The sequence below is a fragment of the Hemitrygon akajei genome, chromosome 6, assembly GCF_048418815.1.
Source record: "Hemitrygon akajei chromosome 6, sHemAka1.3, whole genome shotgun sequence".
NCBI lineage: Eukaryota > Metazoa > Chordata > Chondrichthyes > Myliobatiformes > Dasyatidae > Hemitrygon > Hemitrygon akajei.
Window position 1 is genome coordinate 104,190,588 of NC_133129.1, and position 23,689 is coordinate 104,214,276.

Sequence of the window (23,689 nt, forward strand, 5' to 3'; positions counted from 1 at the left end):
GTCTGTATTGGGACCACTTTTTTAAACATTGTATGTCAACAATTTGGACAATGGAACTAATGACTTTGTGGCCAAGTATGCGGATGACACGAAGATAGGTGGAGGGGCAGATCATCTTGAGGAAGTAAAGAGGTGGCAGAAGGACTTGGACAGATTGGAAAAATGGGCAAAGAAGTGGCAGAAGTGAAACAGTGTCAGAAAGTGTATGGTCATGGACTTTGGCAGACAGAACAAAAACGTAGATTATTTTTGAAACAGGCAGAAAATTCAAAAATCCGAGGTGCAAAGGTTCAAAGGAGTCCTCATGTAGGACTCCCTGAAGGTTAGCTTGCAGGTTGAGTCTATGATGAGGAAGGCAAATGCAATGATAACATTTATTTCAAGAGGACTAGAGTATAAAATAAATGAGCAGTTTTGAGCCCCTTATCTAAGAAATGATGTGCTAATGTTGGAAAAGGTTCTTAAGAGGTTCAGGAGAATGATTCCAGGAAAGGAAGGATTATCAGATGAGGAGCATTTGATGGCTTTGTGCCTGTACTAGAGCAATTTAGAAGAATGAGGAGGGTTTTCATCGAAACCAATCGAATATTGATGAATATTGAATAAAATGTGTATGTGGAGAGGATGTTTCCTAGAGTGGGTGAGTCTAGGACCAGAAGGCACAGCATCAAAATCCGTGGACGTCTCTTTAGAATTAAGATGAGAAGGAATTTCTTTTGCCAGATGGTGATGAATATGTGGAATTCTGGCTGTGGGAGCCCTGCAGGTCATTGTGTGTATTTAAGACAGAGATTGATAGGTTCTTGATTAGTCAGGGTGTGAAAGGTTATTGGGAGAAGGCAGGAGAATATGGTTGAGAGGGAAATGGATCAGCCATGACAAAATGGCAGAACAGGCTCGATAGGCTGAATGGGCTAATTCTACTCCTATCTCATATGGTCTTACAGTCCAATAGAAGTGTTTAAGATGCTTTCAGACAGACTGGCTACTTAAATATTTGGCTGTCTCCAGCACATCCCAAGGTTTCACTGTATGTTTGATAAACATGTGACAAATAAATCTGAATTTACCCATGAATGTGCAGGAAATAGAAAGATATGGATTGTGTGCAGGCAGAAGGGAGTTAGTTTGGACGTGGTGGGCCTGTGCTGTGCTGTTCAGTGTTGTGTGATGTCTCTCTGCTAATGCTGTGTACAAACCTGAATGCCACAGCAAAATGCTCTCCAGTGGCTCGCGAACGCTTTATGGCATTATCAAAGAGATGTGAAATGAAGCCTGGGCTATTCAAGTCATTCCCCCTAACACTGTAGGCAAACACAGCCCATACCTTTAAATTGAGCCTTTAATTGCACTGGTGTTGACATCTCCTGTTTCCATTCAAACCTTAAGTGTCTCGGTGCAAGGTGAGAGATTTGTGGGGTGAGGAATGCTCGACAGTTCATTGTCAATGACACAGAAGTGGTGGTGGGGGGGGGGGCAGGGTGGAAAATTGTCAGATTGCAGTGATGTTACACATGGGAACCAGTAGGCTCAGGGAGGAAGGACTCTGCGATCGGCATGCACAATAAATTAGATGTCGTTCGCCCTCTGGGCACCTATGCTGCATGTTCACATCATCGCTCACCTTCACTCCCCACAGCCACTTTGATTCAGTAGCTAGTAAATGTTTAATACACAGTACTGTTTTTAAATGGAGGGGGGAGAACAGATGGATTTAATTTATTAGTGTGGGGAGAAGACAATTAAAACACACAGATACCTTCTGAACGGAAAGGACTGCGGTTATTTAGCACCTTTTACAGCCTCCACAGGGCAGGAAGCCAGAGAGTGAGGACTCAGTAAGGTGACAGGCAGAGCCAGAAGCGAAGGTATCTCCACAGCAAGTTGGTGTAGGGAGGCACAGCAGTTAGTGCAATCATATTACAGCACTAGCAATCAGAAATTCCCACCATGTCGAGTCCTGAGCTCTGAGTCTGTGAATTCCAGCAAGTCCAGTGGGGAAATCGGAGGCTCAATGTCTGCAAATCCACGTCCGCTGAAGACTGGAGGCTGAAGGAGACAGCTTGTCCTGGTGTTAAATGGCTCTGTAGGTGCGTGGTGGGTAGGTGGTTCACATAATGCATCCTGAGCAGTGAGTTCAGTCTTAGTTGCCTCATTATAAGAACAATGTGGAAGCTTTAGAGAGAGCTCAGAGAAGATTTGACAGGATGCTGCCTGGATTGTAGAGCTTGTCTTATGAAGATAGTCTGACGAAGCCAGGGCTTTTCTCTTTGGAGTGAAGGACGATGGGAGTGGTGACAGAGGCATACAAGATAATAAGAGGCAGAGGTCGAGTGGACAGCCAGTCCCTTTTCCCCAGGGCAGAAATGGCTAATATGTGAGGGCATATTTTTAAGGTGATTGGAGGAATTATAGGGGTGGATGTGAGAGGTAAGTTTTTTTTTTACACAGAGTAGTGGATGTGTTGAATGCGCTGCCAGGGGTGGTGGCGGAGGCAGATATATTAGGGACATTTAAGAGATATTTAATGTAGATAGGCACATGGATGATAGAAAAATAGAAGGCTATGTGGGAGGGAAGGCCTAGATTGATCCTGGAATAGGTTGGCACGGCATTGTGAGCGGACGGGCCTGTACTGTTGCTGCAATGTTCAGTGTTCTATGTTTCATGTAGGCACTCTTCTGCACTAATCCCAGTGTTACCTCCTGTTCCCCATAAGTCCTTTCTCTGCAGTTCTACCACTCCCTTACACTAGGAACAACGTATAGCAGCAACCATGCACTGGCATGTGGGAGGAAAGCCAAGTTTCAGAGGGAAACTCCACACAGACTCACATCAGCTCAGGACTTAAGCTAGGTCACCAATCCTGTGAGGCACCACTGCGTCACCCCCTCCTTTCATTCACACTCAGTTGGTTTTCAGGTCAGTGGTGACTCTAGGATGTTGACAGGAACACCATTTAATGTCAGCTTGGGTGGTAGGTTTTCCATCATTGGGAAAAGGACAGGGTTGGTGGCCTGTCAATGCCAGTGTGGACACATAGAGCATAGAACAGTACAGCACAGGAAAAGGCCCTTCAGCCTACAATGTTATGCTGAATCAATAAATTTAGTAATCAAACTGCCAACCAAATTAATCCCCTTAAATGTCCATATTTTTCTATTTTCTTTACATTCTCTAAATGTCTCTCAAAAGTCTCAAATGTTTTTCCTTTTACTGCCACCCTAGGAAATGCATTCCCAGCCCCTACCATTCTCTGTGTAAAAAAACTTGCCTCTCACGTCTCATTTGAAATCCCCCCCCCCCCCCCCCACCTTAAATACATGGCCTCTAGTATTAGCATTTCAACTCTGGAGGAAAAGGATACTGTCTACTCCATACCCCTCATATTCTTAAAAACCTCTATCAGATCTCTCAACAGCCTCTGATTCTCTGTAGAAAACAACCAAATTTTGTCCAACTTTTCATAGTATATGCCTTCTAATTAAATCAATATCCTGATAAACCTCTTCTGCACCCTCTCCAAAGCCTCAATATCCTTCCTATAATGGGGTGACCAGGACTGTATGCAATACTTCAGATGACATAACAACATAACTTCCTGCCTTGTGATCTCAGTGACTGGATTAATAAAGGCAAGCATGCCATATGCCTTCTTAACCCTAACCCTATCAACATCCATGAAGCTATGAACTTGGACCCCAAGATCTTGTCCTTAATTGATATTTAACTGTGTACTGTCTCTTTACATTTCACATACCAAGGTTCAATGTTTCACACTTGGCTGGGTTAAACTCCATCTGCCATTTCTGTGTCCATCTCTGCAGCTGATATACAGGTGTATGATCTATATCCCACTGTATTTTTTACTATTCTTCTACACTATCCACAATACCACCAGTTTTCCTATCATCTACAAACTTACTAACACACCCATCTACATTTTCATCCAAGTTTTTTATATATATATATTTACCACAAACAGCAGAAGTCCTAGTACATGTCTCTGCAGAACACAATTCACAGACCTCCAGCTAGACTAAGTCCCTTCAACCACTACCCTTCTCCTCTATGGGCAAGCCAATTCTGAATCCAAAAACGGCCAATTCACCATGGATCCCATACATCTTAATCTTCTGGATGAGTCTCCCATGAGGGACCTTGCCAAACACCTTACTAAAATCCATGTAGACCACAGCCACAGCTCTTCTTTCATCGATCACCTTTGTCATTTCAACACGAATTTCTCCACACAAAGTCATGCTGACTCTCCCTAATTAGGCCATGATTTTCCAAATGCTCATAAACCCTATCCTAAGAATTCTCTCTGGTAACTTCCCTACCACTGATGCAAGACTCTCCAGTCTATAGTTTCCATGATTATCCCTGGTTCCCTTGAATAATGGAACAACATTAACTACTTGCTAGACCGCCGGAGCCTCACACCTGTGGCTAAAGAGGACATGAAGATATTGGTCAAGGCCCCAGTAGTTTCTGCTCTTGCCTCTCTCAGGGCCCATATAACCTGAGGTATATTCCATTAGGTGCTGAGGATTTATCCACCTTAATGCTCTTTAAGAAACCCAACACTACCTCCTCCCTTACCTCAAAATGCCCTAGGATATCAATACACTCAGCAGTGATCTCTCTCTACCTTCCACATTCTTCTCCTTGGTAAATTCTGATGTAAAGTACTCATTAAGGACCTCACTCAGATCCCTCCACATCCAGTCATGTCCCCACTCCATTAGCTTTAAGTGGTGCAAACCTTACTCTGGTTATCGTCTGGCTCTTGATGTATGCGTAGAATGCCTTGGGATTCTCTTTAATCCTACTTGCCAGGATTTTACATGGAGCTCCTAGCTTTCCTAATTCCCTTCTTTAGTACTTTTCTGGCTTCTCAAAGGCTCTGTTTGATTCTAGTTTCTTAAACTTTACATACTTTTCTTTTTAATTTGGACTAAATCCATCATCTTTCTAAACATCCAAGGTTCTATTACCTTGCCATTATTGTCCTTCCTTCTGACTGGAACATACCTGTACCTGTCTTGTACTCCGTACAAATGGTCTTTAAAAACCCGCCACATGTCGGATGTGGACTTGCCCAAAAATAGCTGTTCCCAATGAACTTTCCCTAGTTTCTGCTTAATGCTCTCATAGTTTGCCCTGCTCCAGTTCAATATTCCCCCACAAGGTCTATACTTATCCTATCTTTAGGCATCTTAAAACTTAAGGAGTTGTAGTTACTGTTCCCTAACTGTTCACCAACTGGCCAGGCTCATTACCCAGCATTAGGTCCTGTACAGCCCCTCCTCTTATTGGACTACTACCTACATATTGATTTAAGAAACCCTCCTGGATGCACCTAAAATTCTGCCCCATCTAAATCTTTTGCACTCAGAAGGTCCCAATTTATATTAGAGAAGTTCAAGTCCCCCATGACAACAACCCTCTTGATTTAACACCTTTCCTTAATCTGTTCCTCAATGTCCCAATTGCTTTTGGGGTTCTGTAGTACATCCCAGAGTGATTGCACCTCTTATTTTTGACTCACTTGATGAGCTCTGTTATGTCCCCTCTGAGTGCAGCTGTGCTATTGTCCCTGATTAGCACTGCAACTCCCTCTCTCTCTTTTCTGAAACACCAAAATCCTGGTACATATAGAACCTGACGAAGGATCTCAGCCTGAAACGTCAACTGTGCTTCTTCCTATAGATGCTGCCTGGCCTGCTGCGTTCCACCAGCATTTTGTGTGTGTTGCTTGAAAGTACCTATTCCTGTTTTTCTCTCAACCAAGTCTCTGTAATGGCCACAACATCATAGTCCATGCACTGATCCATGTTCGAAGTTCATCACCTTTACCCATAATACTGCTAACATTTAAATGCACACACTTCAAACTATTGTAACCATTGTATCTATTACTTTGCTCCTGCCTGTTTTTACTGACCCTGACATCTATCTTCCTCTCCATCTCTCCACTTTCTAAGTTGGTGCTCTAGTTCTCATCCCCCTGTCAAACTAGTTCAAACACTCCTGAGAAACACTAGTGAACCACCTGGCCAGGATACTGGCTCCTCTCCAGTTTACGTGCAACACATCCCTCCTGTGCAGGTCATTTCTGCCCTAGGAAAGGTTCCAATTATCCAAGAATCGTGCCCTCTGCACCAATCCCTCAGCAGCTCATTCATCTGTATAATCATCTTATTCCTGCCCTGATTTGGCACATGGTACTGGAAGTAATCCAGAGATTACTACCTTGGATGTCCTGATCTTCAGCCTCTATATGCACTGCACAGGATCTCTTCCCTCTTTCGACCTTGTGCACCACAACTACTGAGCTGCCCACTCTTCCTCTTGAGAATATTCTACACTCACTCTGAGACATCCTGGACCTGGAATGTGGGAGGCACCACACCATCCTGGCTTCCCTTTCACAGCCACAGAATATCCTGTCCATCCCCCGAACTATCGAGTCTCCTATCACTATCGCTCTGCTTGACTTTACCATTCCCTGTTGCGCCTCAGAGCTAACCTCAGTACCACAAGTTTGGCTGTGGCTGCTATGGCCTGATAGGTCATCCCCTCAGCAGTATCCATACGGGTATACCTATTGCTGAGCGGAATGGCCACAGGGGAACCCTGCACTAACTGCTCACTCCCCTTACTTCTCCTGGTGGTGTATTATCAGAAGCCTGGATTCTCAGTGTGACCACCTCAATAAAAGTTTCATCTGTCAGGTTTTCAGACTGCAGGATGGTCCTGAATACACCCAGCTCCAGCTCTGGATCCTTCACCTAGTCAGTCGAGAGGTGAAGTTGGATGTATTTCCCACAAATGTAGTCATCAGGGAGACCATTAGGTACCCTGCAATCACACGTTACAGGAGGAGTATTGCACGGCCTTAACTATGATCCTACCTACGTTTGTTATACCTTTGGAACTAACTTCTTAAACTTAAGTTCTTCAATTATATAAATGATACCAAATGACTCAGCATCCTTAGCTTCCACCTATTCTTATCAAAGCCTGTTGAGCCAAAGCTTCCCACTCTAACCCTGGCCAGTCCAACAAATGCCTCTCCACTTAAACCTCGCTTCTTTTTATTGACCTTTGCTAAGTTACAAACAAAGCAATCTCCTGTCTGCAGGCAAGTCTGGAAAGGCCCTGGTCACTTTTTAAAAACTAGCATGTGAAGTCTACAAGGAACTGCCTCCAACTCACACTACGATCTCCTGTCTGCAGACAAGTCCCGACAGGCCTCACTCGTTTTGTAATACTGCTAGGAATTGTGCTGTTTGTAACCATGTGGACTCACCTGCACAAGCAACCCTCATGATGCTGGACAGCACTCCATCTGTCCACTCGTTTGTTGACAGGTCATACTCGCCGTATAGCTCTCCCAGTGACACTGCCTTCGGGTTCAGAGGATAGTCCTGTCCACAAACCACAATCAAATCAAAAAAGAAGCAGCTATCAAACAGAGAGGAAGACTGCTTGGAGAGGGCCAGTATTCTGCAGTGGACAAATACTAAGGTAATGTTACCTGACTGGTCAATTGGCCCATTGGGTCTATGGCGATATTACTGTCCACACAAGGCACAGAGTTTCCTGCACCATGCCATGCCTTCCCTCCCCTTATTCCTCCTTTCCAAACAGCTTCTTCCCTCTACCTTCAGATTTCTCAACAGACCATGAACTACCTCGTTATTTTTGCTCTCATTTTGAATTACTTATTTGTGTTTTTATTGTACTTGTATTTTTATGTATTGCACTGTACTGCTGCTGCAAAACAACAAATCTCATGACATATGTCAGTGATAATAAATCTGATTCTGATTCCCAAATCACCTCTTTCATGTACTGAACAACCATTTGAGAATGTGTTCCAGTCCCATATTGTTAGTAGGTCAGTCTTTATTCACTAATCTTTCAGATTCTCCCTTCCCACCTTCACAACCCTCCTCTATCCCTCCCCTTTCTCATTCTCCATTTTCCCATTCTTTCATTCACCCTTTCACCTCTCCCTCCTTTTACACACCAACCCAGTGGAAACAACTGTGGATTTAAAGACTTAAAGGTTAGCTTTATCCATCCCATATATATTGTTATATATATATCCCATATACAGTTACTTACTAACCTTAACATAAAGTGATGCACTCCTGATAAAGGGTTTCGGCCCGAAACGTCGTCACTACCTCCTCCCATAGATGCTGTCTGGCCTGCTGAGTTCTGCCAACGTTTTGTGTTTTTATTTATTTCCAGCATCTGCAGATTCACTCGTGTAACCCTTAACATGTACGTCCTTAGAATGTGGGAGGAAGTCGGAGCATTCGTGCAGTCATGGTGAATGTACAGACTCCTTACAGACAGCAGTAGGAATCAAATGCAAGCTTCCAATCACTGGTGTTGGCGCGTGGCCTAGTGGGCAAGGCATCAGACTAGTAACCTGAAGGTCACTGGTTCGAGCCTCAGCTGAGGCAGCATGTTTGTGTCCTTCAGCAAGGCACTTAACAACACATTGCTCTGCGACAACACTGGTGCCAAGCTGCATGGATCCCAGTGCCCTTCCCTTGGACAACATCGGTGGCGCGGAGAGCGCAATTGCCGGTCTCCCATACAACCCTGCCCAGGCCTGCGCCCTGGAAACTCCAGGCGCAGATCCATGGTCTCTCGAGACCGACGGATGCCACACTAATCACTGGTGCAGTAAAGCATTGCACTAACCACTACACTACCATGCTGTCTGTGGTAATTTTAAGGTAATTTGGAGGAAAGTATGTCCACTGTAGACTGCTTTTTTAAAATTCCATCACAAAGTGATGGAATGCATTTTGAGGTGCGGTGGTTAAGGCAGATATATTAGAGACATTTACAAGATTCTTAGATTGGCACATGGATAAAAGAAAATTGGAGGGGTATGTAGGAGGGAAAGGGTAGATTGATCTTGGAGCAAGTTAAAAAGTCAGTACAAGATTGTGGGCTGAAGGGCCTGTACTATGCTCTATTTGTGCCTTAGCCAGATCCTCACCTTGACCAGATTGTAAGGCTCTCCATTCCGATGGAGAACTGACAGTGCCCCCTGCAGCGTGCGCCACACCACTGTCTTGCCGCTGCCCGTTTTGCCCACGATCATGACGGAGTGCCGGGAGCTCTGAGTCTCGTGCAGCTGGATTATCTTTGACAGGGAGAACTCTGTGACCTTGTAGCCCGACTCCACCAGCTCCACCTCAATGGCTTCCTTCAGCTGACACACAAAGTAGAGGAATCAGTCCATGCCTCAGTTTCCTTAGAAAACCCACCACCCAGCCTCACTCATTGAAAAGGGTGGGATGATAGGAATACCTAACAATCTTTTTCCTTGGAAAGGGACTTAGCTAAAACAATGCCAGTCGCTGAATCCTGAGGTATTGTGAGACTAAGCCTCATTGTAGGCCTACTGCCACTAGTAATTAGAGCTGCCCAAGGACATATCTGTCTTGAAACTGGATCTGGGGAGTCAATGATCACATATGTATCTGTTCATTTCAAACATGAGCAGCACACATTCCCTCATTTCAAGGCAACCTGGCAATGGGCTGCCCAGATAGGTGTGAGGGCCCACATTCTTCATCATGCAGTGGGAGAAACAGGTTGGGCAAGGTAGGAATGTGTTTTAGATCTTTACTACTGAGACAAGCGCTGGGACAGGCTTTGGAAAAGCAAATGCTTCCTGTCTGCAATATTAGAGGCCTGGAGAGCCACAGAGTTTTATGTTCTATGAATGGGCTTGGCTGAAAACGTTGACTGCTAATTTCCCCTTCCACAGATACTGCCTGACTTGCTGAGTTCCTCCAGCATTTTGTGTGTGTTATTCTGGATTTTCAGCATCTGCAAAAACTCCTGTCAAATTGTGGGTCTGATAGGCCTACCTTTCCATAATCCAGGACTGGAGTTTCCACCCCTGGGAAGAGATCATGGATAATGCCAGAAAACAGTGGCAGGTCGATGGAGGTGAGTTTGGCCATATTCATGTCCTTCATGGACATCAGGAGGATCTGTCCAAACACAAAACATTCAGTCACAAGATAAACCAGTTCAGCCCTGCCATGCAGTGTCATGGACCCTGGAATTGTGTCCAACTACACATCATTCCAAAGGATTGGTAATAAGCCAGTCAGACTCCTTGCCCTATGCCAGTGCTCTTCCCCGCACCAGTCTCCGACAGCCCCTAACTCACATCCATTTTTCCCCTTTCTGGGTCTAATCTTTGCTTATCCTTTTTAAATATCTGATATCAGAGAGCATTCATTTAAGCTGAGAGGATGTAAATTCAAAGGTGTTGTTCAGGACAAGTATTTTATACAGAGAGCAGTGGGTGGCTGGAATGAGTTACTGGGGTGCCGGTGGAAGCAGATATGATAGTGGCTTTTAAGAGGCTCTTATATAGGAACATAAGTTGCAAAGAATTGAGAGAATGGGCTATTGACTTCACAATCCACCTCATTATAAACTTGCACCTTATTGACTGCCTGCAGTGCATCCTCTTTGTAACAGTAACACTTTACTCTGCATGTAGTCATTGTTTTACCCTGTGTTACCTCAATGCGCTGTGTAATGATCTGATTTAGACTAGCTTTTCACTTTATCTCGGTACATGGGACAACTATAATAATAAACGTCGACTGTACTCTTCCATAGATGCTGCCTGGCCTATTGAGATCATCCAGCATTTTGTGTGTTGTTGGATTTCCATCATTTGTAGATTTTGCCTTGTTTATAATAATCAATGTGGACATTGTGTAGGCAAAAAACATTAGATTGGTTCAGTTTGGCATTATGTTATGGGCCGAAAGGCCTGTTTCTGTGCTGTACAGTTCTAATTCTATGCTCCCTGAGCAAGGCCCTTCACACTCTCCCTGCTAGTTATAGATGATTCTTCTCAATTTATTGAAAATAATCTCGAATTGATGTCCCTTAGTTCTTCCCCATAAGTGAGAGCTCTTTCTCCGTATCAAGCCCTTCAAACTGTCATAACTCGCACTTTCTCACACTGCCCTCAACACACGAGTGCATACACACACACACACACTCAAATACACATGCATGCACAGACAAGCAGGCGCGTGTGGAGAGAGAGGGGAGGGGGAGAGAGGGACCGTAAGACATAGGAGCAAAATTAGCCCATTCAGACCATCAAGTCCACTCCGCCATTCCATCATGATTTATTATCCCTCTGAATCCCATTCTCCTGCCTTCTCCCTATATTCTTTGACACTCTTATTAATCACAAAACTATCAACCTTTACTTTAAACATACCAAATGACTTGGCCTCCACAGCATTCATCATGTTCTGGCTAAAGAAATTTCTCATAATCTCTGTTCTAAAGAGATAACCTTCCATTCTGATGCTGTGCCCTCTGATCCTCGATTTCTCCAGTATAGATAACATACTCTTCACATCTGCCCTATGTAGCATGCATTTGATTTTGATCTCTCTCCCTCCCTCCTTCTACAGACCACAAGGAGGGTAAACTAGTAGAGCCAAGGCTCAGTCCTCACCTCCTCATCAGAGAGCTGGGGCTTGTCACGCCTTTTCTTGCCAGCGTAACGAAGCAGGGACGTGAGGGCTCGGAGGCCGAAGTCATAGTGATCTTGCTTGGAGAGCTGCTGCACAGCCAATGAGTAGAGGGTGTAGACTTTCTTAGCCAGGGCCTGATGGTGCATAGGAAGCAGAAAGCAGGAATTACTCGCCTCTGGATTTCAAAAGGTCCACCTAACATTTGTGAGGTGAGACTCAGGGGGGAGATGGAATGTTCTCACTCTCGTACTCCAACAACATTGATTGGAGCCACATGGAATACCATAAAAATTCTCTACCCCACCTGTGCCAGCTACAAAATGCATTGCAATTACTCACCAAGACCACCCCCTGAATGTGTACGTATGACTGGAGAGGAAGTGTCGGGACACGACTGCCTGAAAGCTTCCTTCCTGAAAAACACACTCAAAATGCAGGAGGAAGTCAGCAGGCCAGGCATCATCTATGGAGAGGAGGAAACAGTCAACATTTTGGGCCAAGACCCTTCATCAGGGATCAGCTCAAAATGTCAATTACTCTTCATAGATGCTGCCTGACCTGCTGAGATCCTCCTGCATTTTGTGTGAATTGTTCACCTACAGAATCTCCTGATTTCCTTCCTGAGAATCTAAAGACCACGTTGGAGAGTGTGTGACTTTGGATGGAAGAGAGGCTCAGAATTAGAATCAGTTTTATTATCACTGACATACAGAACTGTGCACAACTATTCAGCAGGTAGCTATACCTAGGGTGCCTAGGACTTTTACACAGTACTCTAGTAATTTTATGTATTGCACTGTACTGCTGCTGCCGCAAAAAAAAACAAATTTCATGACATTGTTATATAATTCATAAATTTGATTATGATATGGGTTTCTTTTGTGGACCGAGGGGAAAGGGGCAAGGAAAGGGGATTCATGGTTGGGAAAGGTGGAAGGGAGAGGGGGGAGAGCAGGAAGCGCCAGAGAGACATTCTGTAACAATCAATAAAACAATTGTTTGGAATTTAATGACCTTGCCTAGAGTCTCAAGGCTGGGTGTGTCTGCACCCGCACCACCCCATGCCCCTGGCAGTCCTCCCCTGCCACCTATCCACAGCCCTACCATAACACTCCACCTTCTCCGTTCCCAACATCCTTTGCTCCTGTCAGATTTACAAACTCGCTTTCTGTTCCATGTTGACCAATGCGGTACTGAGCAAAAGTCTTTATAGATGCTTTAAAGGAGGCCAAAATACTGAACCTGTGTTCACAGATCATTCACAAATCTGGCGGGGGGGGGGGGGGGGGGCGGGGTGAAGGAAGTTGCTCATCAAATGTTTAAAACATGTGTTTGAGTTGATTGTCAGTGAGGAGGAGATACACTGACGGTGGTCTCCCAGTGAGGAAGTCAAGGATCTCCCTTGTTGCAGAGGAAGGTACAGAGGCCCATGTTTTCTTGCTTGTTAATTAGTGCAGAGGGTACAATGGTGTTGAATGCTGATCTCAAAGTTCAAAGTAGATTTATTATCAAAGTTCAGATATGTCGCCATATACAACCCTGAGATTCATTTCCTCGTGGGCATACTCAATAAATCTATAGCATAATAGCCATAATAAATACTCAATACTCATACTCAATAAATCTATAGCATAATAGCCATAATAAATACTCAATACTCATACTCAATAAATCTATAGCATAATAGCCATAATAAATACTAAATACTCATACTCAATAAATCTATAGCATAATAGCCATAATAAATACTCAATACTCATACTCAATAAATCTATAGCATAATAGCCATAATAAATACTCAATACTCATACTCAATAAATCTATAGCATAATAGCCATAATAAAATCCATGGAAGACCACCCTACTTGGGCATTCAACCAGAGTGCAGAAGACAACAAACTGTAAATGCAAATAAAAAGAAACAATAATAATAATAGTGACAAGTATCATTCATCAAAATCTCGTTTTAAAATACAGGCGCATAAAAGAAATCATACATTACTATAAATACAAGCATGATCCAGTTCTAGAATCAGAATACCACAAATTATATTATGACTGATCAGTTATTACAGACAGGACAATCCATAATAACGGTCCAGGTATAATAATATTAGATAAACAAGCAACTTCTTCAATAGGTTCGACAGCACAATCTCATCCTCACTGCAGAACTCCACACCAGGCTTGTCTTTCTACTCGTCCTCCCTCTTACTTCCCTCACAGGAAAAATCACAGGAGACCTTGCCCACGCCCAGGATTATGGCTGCACAGGTGGAAAGTCAACTGAGGAAGATCTGTACCAGCAAGGCGGCTGGACCGTATGGAGTATCCCCACGATTACTGAGGGCCTGTGCGACTGAGCTGGGAGAACCACTACAGCGCATCTTCAACATGAGCCTGGAGCAGAGAAGAGTACCCAGACAGTGGAAAACATCCTGTATTTCCCGGTACCGAAGAAACCACAACCAAAGGAGTTGAATGACTTCAGACCTGTTGCCTTGACGTCGCACGTGATGAAGACCATGGAGCGGCTGATAATACAGAATCTGAGGCCACAAACCAGGCACGCCCGGGATCCTCTTCAGTTTGCGTATAAGGAGAAGGTGGGAGTGGAGGATGCTATCACGTATTTGCTGCACAAATCCCTCTCTCACCTAGATGGGGTCAGTGGTGCTGTGAGGATTACATTCCTGGACTTCTCTAGTGCCTTTAACACCATCCAGCCCAAGATCTTAAGGCACAAACTAACGGAGATGGGAGTAGACTCTCACATGGTGGATTGGATAGTGGACTACTTGACAGATAGACCTCAGTATGTGCGGTTGGGAGACTGTAGGTCTGACACGGTGGTCAGCAGCACAGGAGCGCCACAGGGGACCGTGCTCTCTCCGGTCCTGTTCACCCTGTACACATCAGACTTCCAATATAACTCGGAGTCCTGCCATGTGCAGAAGTTCGCTGACAACACGGCCATAGTGTTGTCAGGAATGGACAGGAGGAGGAGTATAGGAAACTGATACAGGACTTTGTGATATGGTGCAACTCAAACTACCTGCGTCTCAATATCACCAAAGACCAAGGAGATGGTGGTGGACTTTAGGAGATCTAGGCCTCATATGGAGCCAGTGATCATTAATAGAGAATGTGTGGAGCAGGTTAGATAGATAGATAGATAGATAGATAGATAGATAGATACTTTATTCATCCCCATGGGGAAATTCAACTTTTTTTCCAATGTCCCATACACTTGTTGTATCTGGGAGTACAGTTAGACGAGAAGCTAGACTGGACTGCCAACACAGATGCCTTGTGCAGGAAGGCACAGAGTCGACTGTACTTCCTTAGAAGGTTGGCGTCATTCAATGTTTGTAGTGAGATGCTGAAGATGTTCTATAGGTCAGTTGTGGAGAGCGCCCTCTTCTTTGTGGTGGCGTGTTGGGGAGGCAGCATTAAGAAGAGGGACGCCTCACGTCTTAATAAGCTGGTAAGGAAGGTGGGCTCTGTCGTGGGCAAAGTACTGGAGAGTATAACATCAGTAGCAGAGCGAAGGACGCTGAGTAGGCTACGGTCAATTATGGTAAACCCTGAACATCCTCTACATAGCACCATCCAGAGACAGAGAAGCAGTTTCAGCGACAGGTTGCTATCGATGCAATGCTCCTCAGACAGGATGAAGAGATCAATACTCCCCAATGCCATTCGGCTTTACAATTCAACCGCCAGGAGTAAGATATGTTAAAGTGCCGGGGTTAGGACTCAATGTATTTAAGTAAACTACTTAAGAACTTTTTAAAAGCTATTATTAATGCTTTTTGAGAGGGTGATTTTAGATGCATATCATATTTTTACTGAGTTAAGTATTGTATGTAATTAGTTTTGCTACAATAAGTGTATGGGACATTGGAAAAAAAGTTGAATTTCCCCATGGGGATGAATAAAGTATCTATCTATCTATCTATCTATCTATCTAAGTATTTAATAGATATGTAGATAAGCCTACAAGAGGAGAGGCTGTACTTGATTTGGTATTGGGAAATGAAGCTGTGCTGTGGAAGACGACCTGCCTCGTTCCTGTACCAAAGACACCGCGAATGACTACAGACCGGTGACATTGACCTCCCACATCATGAAGACCCTGGACAGACTTGTTCTAGAGCAGCTCCGGCCTATGGTTAGGCCACACTTAGACCCCCTCCAGTTCGCCTATCAGCCCCGACTAGGAGTTGAGGATGCCATCGTCTACCCGCTGAACCGTGTCTACGCCCACCTGGACAAGCCGGCGAGCACTGTGAGGGTGATGTTTTTTGACTTCTCCAGTGTGTTCAACACCATCCGCCCTGCTCTGCTGGGTGAGAAGCTGACAGTGATGCAGGTGGATGCTTCCCTGGTGTCATGGATTATTGATTACCTGACTGCCAGACCACAGTACGTGCGCTTGCAACACTGTGTGTCAGACAGAGTGGTCAGCAGCACTGGGGCTCCACAGGGAACTGTCCTGTCTCCCTTTCTCTTCACCATCTACACCTCGGACTTCAACTACAACACAGAATCTTGCCATCTTCAGAAGTTTTCTGATGACTCTGCCATAGTTGGATGCATCAGCAAGGGAGATGAGGCTGAGTACAGGGCTACGGTGGGAAACTTTGTCACATGGTGTGAGCAGAATCATCTACAGCTTAATGTGAAAAAGACTAAGGAGCTGGTGGTGGACCTGAGGAGGGCTAAGGCACCGGTGACCCCTGTTTCCATCTAAGGGGTCAGTGTGGACATGGTGGAGGATTACAGATACCTGGGGATACGAATGGACAATAAACTGGACCGGTCAAAGAACACTGAGGCTGTCTACTAGAAGGGTCAGAGCCATCTCTATTTCCTGAGGAGACTGAGGTCCTTTAACATCTGCCCGACGATGCTGAGGAGGTTTTACGAGTCTGTGGTGGCCAGTGCTATCATGTTTGCTGTTGTGTGCGGGGGCAGCAGGCTGAGGGTAGTAGACACCAACAGAATCAACAAACTCATTCGTAAGGCCAGTGATGTTGTGCGGGGTGGAACTGGACTCTCTGACGGTGGTGTCTGAAAAGAGGATGCTGTCCAAGTTTCATGCCATCTTGGACAATGACTCCCATCCACTCCATAATGTACTGGTTAGGCACAGGAGTACATTCAGCCAGAGACTCATTCCACCAAGATGTAACACTGAGCATCATAGGAAATCATTCCTACCTGTGGCCATCAAACTTTACAACTCCTCCCTAGGAGTGTCAGACACCCTGAGCCAATAGGCTGGTCCTGGACTTATTTCCACTGGGCATGATTAACTTATTATTATTTAATTATTTATGGTTTTATATTGCTATATTTCTTCACTATTCTTGGTTGGTGCAGCTGTAACGAAACCCAATTTCCCTCAGGATCAATAAAGTATGTCTGTCTGTCCGTCAGGTGTCAGATCTCTCAGTGGGAGAGCATTTTGGAGATAGTGATCATATTTCTATCTCCTTTACAATAGCATTAGAGAGAGATAGGAACAGACAAGTTAGAAAAACGTTTAATTGGAGTAAGGGGAATTATGAGGCTATCAGGCAGGAAATTGGAGGCTTAAATTGGAAACAGATATTCTCAGGGAAAAGTATGGAAGAAATGTGGCAAATATTCAGGGGATATTTGTGTAGAGTTCTGTATAGGTATGTTCCAATGAGACAGTGAAGCTATGGTAGGGTACAGGAACCATGGTGTACAAAGGCTGTAATAAATCTAGTCAAGAAGAAAAGAAAAGCTTACAAAAGGTTCAGAGAGTTAGGTAATGTTAGATTTCTAGAAGATTATAAGGCTAAAAGAAAGGAGCTTAAGAAGGAAATTAGGAGAACCAGAAAGGACCATGAGAAGGCCTTGGCGGGCAGGATTAAGGAAAACCCCAAGGCTTTCTACAAGTATGGTACGAGCAAGAGGATAAGACGTGAGAGAATAGGACCCATCAAGTGTGACAGTGGGAAAGTGTGTATGGAACCGGAGGAAATAGCAGAGGTACTTAATGAATACTTTACTTCAGTATTCACTATGGGAAAGGACCTTGGTGATTGTAGTGATGACTTGCAGCAGACTGAAAAGCTTGAGCATGTAGATATTAAAGAGGATGTGCTGGAGCTTTTGGAAAGCATCATTGGATGAGTCGCCAGGACCAGACTAGATGCACCCCAGGCTACTGTGGGAGGCGAGGGAGGAGGTTGTTGAGCCTCTGGCAATGATCTTTGCATCATCCATGGGACGGGAGAGGTTCCGGAGGATTGAGGATGTTGTTCTTTTATTCAAGAAAGGGAGTAGAGATAGCTCAGGAAATTATAGACCAGTGAGTCTTACTTCAGTGATGGAGTAAGATGATGGAGAAGATCCTGAGAGGCAGGATTTATGAACATTTGGAGAGGTATAATATGATTAGGAGTAGTCAGCATGGCTTTGTCAAAGGCAGGTCATGCCTTACGAGCCTGATTTAATTTTTTGAGGATGTGACTAAACACATTGATGAAGGAAGAGCAGTAAATGTAGTGTATATGGATTTCAGCAAGGCATTTGATAAGGTACCCCATGCAAGGCTTATTGAGAAAGTAAGGAGGCATGGGATCCAATGGGACATTGCTTTGTGGATCCAGAAATGGCTTGTCCACAGAAGGCAAAGTGTGGTTGTAGACGGGTCATATTCTGCATGGAGGTGGGTCACCAGTGCAGTGCCTCAGGGATCTGTTTTGGACCCTTATTCTTCGTTATTTTTATAAATGACCTGAATGAAAAAGTGGAGAGATGGCTTAGTAAGTTTGCTGATGACACAAAGATTGGAGGTGTTGTGGATAGTGTGGAGGGCTGCCAGAGGTTACAGCGGGACATTGATAGGATACAAAACTGGGCTGAGAAGTGGCAGATGGAGTTCAACCCAGATAAGTGGTAAGTGGTTCATTGTGGTAGGTCAAATATGATGGCAGAATATAGTATTAATGGTAAGACTCTTGGCAGTGTGGAGGATGAGAGGGATCCCAGGGTCTGAGTCCATAGGACACTCAAAGCAGCTGCGCAGGTTAACTCTGTGGTTAAGAAGGCGTACGGTGTATTGGCCTTCATCAATCGTGGAATTGAATTTAGGAGCTGAGAGGTAATGTTGCAGCTATATAGGACCCTGGTCAGACCCCACTTGGAGTACTGTGCTCAGTTCTGGTCGCCTCACTACAGGAAGGATGTGGAAGCCATAGAAAGGGTGCAGAGGAGATTTACAAGGATGTTGCCTGGATTGGGGAGCATGCCTTATGAGAATAGGTTGAGTGAACTTGGCCTTTTCTCCTTGGAGTGACGGAGGATGAGAGGTCACCTGATAGAGGTATATAAGATGATGAGAGGCATTGATCGTGTGGATAGTCAGAGGCTTTTTCCCAGGGCTGAAATGGTTGCCACGAGAGGACACAGGTTTAAGGTGCTGTGGAGTCGGTACAGAGGAAACGTCAGGGATAAGTCTTTTACTTAGAGAGTGGTGAGTGCGTGGAATGGGCTGCCGGTAATGGTGGTGGAGGTGGATACGATAGGAGCTTTTAAGAGACTTCTGGATCAGGACGTGGAGCTTAGAAAAATAGAGGGCTATAGGTAAGCATAGTAATTTCTAAGGTAGGGACATGTTCGGCACAACTTTGGGCACCGAAGGGCCTGGAATGTGCTGTAGGTTTTCTATGTTTCTGTAACCATTCCAAACACACATAACTCACAGAAACCAATAAGTGAAAAACATCAGCAATATATTGAACTAAAAGAGGAAATTGAAAGAATTTGGAACAAGAACAAGGTATACATTGTCTTGGTTAATAATATCTTGGTTAGGCACTACATAATAGCATTAAACAATTAGGGCTACACAGCAATATCTATGTAAATCTTCAAAAAGCCACAATACTAAACACCACTAGAATAATCTGAAAGTTCCTAACAATTGAGAAGTAAGTATGCTTGGCTATGCCTGTACCTCAGGTTTTACCAGCTTGAGCTGAGAAAATATGAAAATAATAATCATAAGTAAGTAATAAATATCTAGAACATTAGATGAAGAGTCCTTGAACATGAATCCATTGGCTGTGGAAACAATCCAATGATGAGAGAAGTTGAATGAAATTATCCCCTTTGGTTGAAGAGTAATAACTGTTCCTGAACCCGTTGGTGCGAGTTCTAAGGCTCTTGTACCTTCTTTCTGATGGGAGCAGTGAGAAGAGAGCATGTACTGGGTGGTGGGGGTCCCTATCAATGGATGCTCCTTTCCTGTGACAACGATCCACATAGATGCGCACAATGGTTGGAAGTGTTATACCCATGATGGACTGAGCTGTACCCATTTTCCATTCAAGGGCATTGGTGTTTCCATACCAGGCTGTGATACAGCCAGTCAATAAACACTCCTTTCATTCCTGGAATCATTCTTGTAAAACCCAAATAGAAGGCAGAAATGTCCAGTTACAAGGGGGGCAGTTCTCATCAATTTTTTTCTTTGGTCAGACAGCTAGGTGACATCTGTAAACTGCAAATCAAAAAAGCCCAGAGTCCATCATTTAACTAAAATTATCTGACCACTGGTACCGACTTGCAGAGAGTTGCATATCACAGCTCTGCACATCACAGGAACTAGCTACCCCTCCAAGGACTCTGTCTACACTTCTCTCTGCCAATTCCAATTCCAGTTTGATGATCGGTGGTCAGGAGCTCCCAGGTGCTTCACTATGAGTAGCACTGACCATTGGGAAATACCCATGGTCATGCAGCTTGCAGTACCTGGGCCATTTCTCATACAGGGCACTCTGCAGTGGGGGATGAACAACTTCAGCATCTGTTTCCTGCTTCACAGATGCTGACTGACCTGCTCAACATTCCCAGCATTTTCAGTTCCATTACGGGTATCCAGCCTTAGCAGAATTTTGCTAAACAGGATCATGTTGACCCCTTAGGGAAGGCCACATCCCTCAGCCATATCCTCGCTCTCAGAAGTAAAACCAGCTCACATTCTACATGCTCTAAGGAGGGAAGTGGAAAGAAAGGAACTTGGTAATATTCTGTATTTTATTGGTGAAGGGACACTAGCTGAATGCATGTGCAAGAGGTATGGGAGAAGGAATGCATATGAAGGAGGTAGCTAGCCTAATGTGCACAAAGGAAGTGTACCTTGCAGTTGTTGAACCCCTCTGCAAACAAGATGATCTCTGCAATCAGTGTTGAGTCAGGGACCACCATGGAGATAGGCCTGAACATTGACTTCAGGTTATCTGGTAGTTCTGTGCGGCCAGCGTACCCTGTAATAAATAACAACAGTGTTTTACTTATTCCCTCCCGACTCTCCGTGCCTGCACTGGTAGGGACATGCATAGATCACTGAGCCTCTCCATCCCACTCTGCTGCACATTAAGACTGCGGTTCATCTGCTCTGCAGCTCAATGCACCTGCTTTAGTCCTCTACAGTGCAATGCCCTGACAGGGTCCTGAAGCTCCTGTTGTAACCCAACCTCCACAGTCTCTTTGTTACAGAGTCATAGAGCACTACAGAACATAAACAGGCACTTCAGCCCATCTGGTCCATGCCAACATGATTTCTGCCTAGTCCCGTCTATCCACACCCAAACGAGAACACTCTATACCCTTCCTATTCATGTACTGATCCAAACATCCCTTAAATATGACCATGTGGATTTCTTCCAGGTGTTGCACTTCCCTTCCATCTTCACTTTCTCCTTATTCATTTTCAAGTTGAACTCCATCATATTGTGATCACTGGTTCTTAAGGGCTCTTTTACCTTAAGCTCCCTAATCACCTCTGGTTCATTACATAACACCAATCCAGTATAGCTGATCCCCTAGTGGGCTCAGTGACAAACTGCTCTTAAAAAGCCATCTCATAGGCATTCAACAAACTCAACTCTCTTGACATCCATTTCCAACCTGATTTTCCCAATTGACCTGCATGTTAAAATCTCCCATGACTATCAATACATTGCCCTTTTGAGATGCCTTTTCTATTTCCTGTTGTAATCTGTGGTCCACACCTCAGTTACAGTTGGGAAGCCTGTGTATAACTGTCATCTGGGTCCTTTTACTCTTGCAGTTTCTTAACTCAACCCACAAGAATTCAACATCTACTGATTTAAAACCATTCTTTACCAGTCACCCCCTCTGCCTACCTTCTTATCCCTTCAATACAATGTGTAACCTTGGGCATTCAGCTCCCAGCTACAACCATACCAGCCATGATTCAATGATTCCGCTATACCCAAACCTGAGTAGCCTACCCCTGTAGATATTCCCAAGATCAGCTGAGATGGGAGAGTTCTGCCTTGGATGGGGAACATTCCCAGCCCACAGCCTTACCTGGGTTCATGGTTATGAAGATGCCACACGACCAGACCAGGTTGATCTCGCGCCCTTCAAAGACGAAGCGGTTTAGCCCAGCGGACAGAGCAGACAGGATGGAAAGGATCTGCTGAGCCACTACTGATAGCACCTCAATGTTGATGCGGTTAAATTCATCGAAACAACCCCAGGCTCCAGTCTGTACACACAAACATTCAATACTCTCGCATCAGCACACAACAAGGAGTATTGCATGATTACTGCAGGTGTATTCACCCCCTTCTGCTGACATAAATGCAAGGCCCTACTTCTACATTCTCTCCTCCCTCAGGACATCCCAAAGCACTTTATAGCCACAAGTATTGTTGAAGTTATTACCATAATATGGCAACATAAGGAGCTCCCACAGACGGCAGTGTTTCCATATCAGATCAGATTAAATCTATGTACTTATCACACGTATATCACATTGAAATATGTTGTTTGCATTAACAACCAATGTAATTTAAGGATGTGCTGGGGCCAGCCCACAAGTGTCACCACACATTCCAGTGCCAATATAGCATGCCCATCACGATCAACACAACAGCACAAACATCACCAACAACAACAGCAACAGAAGCTTTTGGCAATCCCCATGTTCAACAACATGGTTCCTCTTCCCCCTGTTCCTCTGACATTATTGTAGGAAATCGTTAGGTATTAATACTGAAGTAGTAAAATGGATTCAACAGTGGCTGGATGGGAGATGCCAGAGAGTAGTGGTGGATAACTGCTTGTCAGGTTGCAGGCCGGTGACTAGTGGTGTGCCTCAGGGATCTGTACTGCGTCCAATGTTGTTTGTCATATATATTAATGATCTGGATGATGGGGTGGTAAATTGGATTAGTAAGTATGCAGATGATACTAAGGTAGGTGGCATTGTGGATAATAAAGTAGGTTTTCAAAGCTTGCAGAGAGATTTAGGCCAGTTAGAAGAGTGGGCTGAATGATGGCAGATGGAGTTTAATGCTGATAAATGTGAGGTGCTACTTTTTGGTAGGAATAATCCAAATAGGACATACATGGTAAATGGTAGGGCATTGAAGAATGCAGTAGAACAGAGTGATCTAGGAATAATGGTGTATAGTTCCCTGAAGGTGGAATCTCGTGGTTAGGGTGGTGAAGAAAGCTTTTGGTATGCTGGCCTTTATAAATCAGAGCATTGAGTATAGGAGTTGGGATGTAATGTTAAAATTGTACAAGGCATTGGTAAGGTTGAATTTGGAGTATTGTGTACAGTTCTGGTCACCGAATTATAGGAAAGATGTCAACAAAATAGAGAGAGTACAGAGAAGATTTACTAGAATGTTACCTGGGTTTCAGCACCTAAGTTACAGGGAAAGGTTGAACAAGTTAGGTCTTTATTCTTTGGAGCGTAGAAGATTGAGGGGGAACTTGATAGAGGTATTTAAAATTATGAGGGGGATAGATAGAGTTGACGTGGATAGACTTTTTCCATTGAGAGTAGGGGAGATACAAACAAGAGGACATGAGTTGAGAGTTAGGGGGCAAAAGTTTAAGGGTAACACGAGGGGGAATTTCTTTACTCAGAGAGTGGTAGCTGTGTGGAACGAGCTTCCATTAGAAGTGGTAGAGGCAGGTTTGGTATTGTCATTTAAAGTAAAATTGACTTTATATACAAATTCCTGTCCATATACAAATTGGTATATGGACAGGAAAGGAATGGAGAGTTATGGGCTGAGTGCGGGCCAGTGGGACTA

General features: G+C 44.3%; 1 protein-coding gene across 1 annotated transcript in view; it reads right to left on the reverse strand.

Moving 5' to 3' along the window:
• Positions 1 to 23,689, reverse strand: part of dnah2 (dynein, axonemal, heavy chain 2) — a 497,351-nt gene that overhangs the window by 207,241 nt on the left and 266,421 nt on the right. The window contains exons 38-43 of the mRNA XM_073049044.1: positions 21,945 to 22,125; positions 20,748 to 20,875; positions 11,546 to 11,698; positions 9,915 to 10,040; positions 9,035 to 9,250; positions 7,319 to 7,436 (exon numbers count right to left, since the gene is read on the reverse strand). Coding sequence (XP_072905145.1) covers positions 7,319 to 7,436; positions 9,035 to 9,250; positions 9,915 to 10,040; positions 11,546 to 11,698; positions 20,748 to 20,875; positions 21,945 to 22,125 — 922 coding nt within the window. The remainder of the gene's footprint in view (positions 1 to 7,318; positions 7,437 to 9,034; positions 9,251 to 9,914; positions 10,041 to 11,545; positions 11,699 to 20,747; positions 20,876 to 21,944; positions 22,126 to 23,689) is intronic.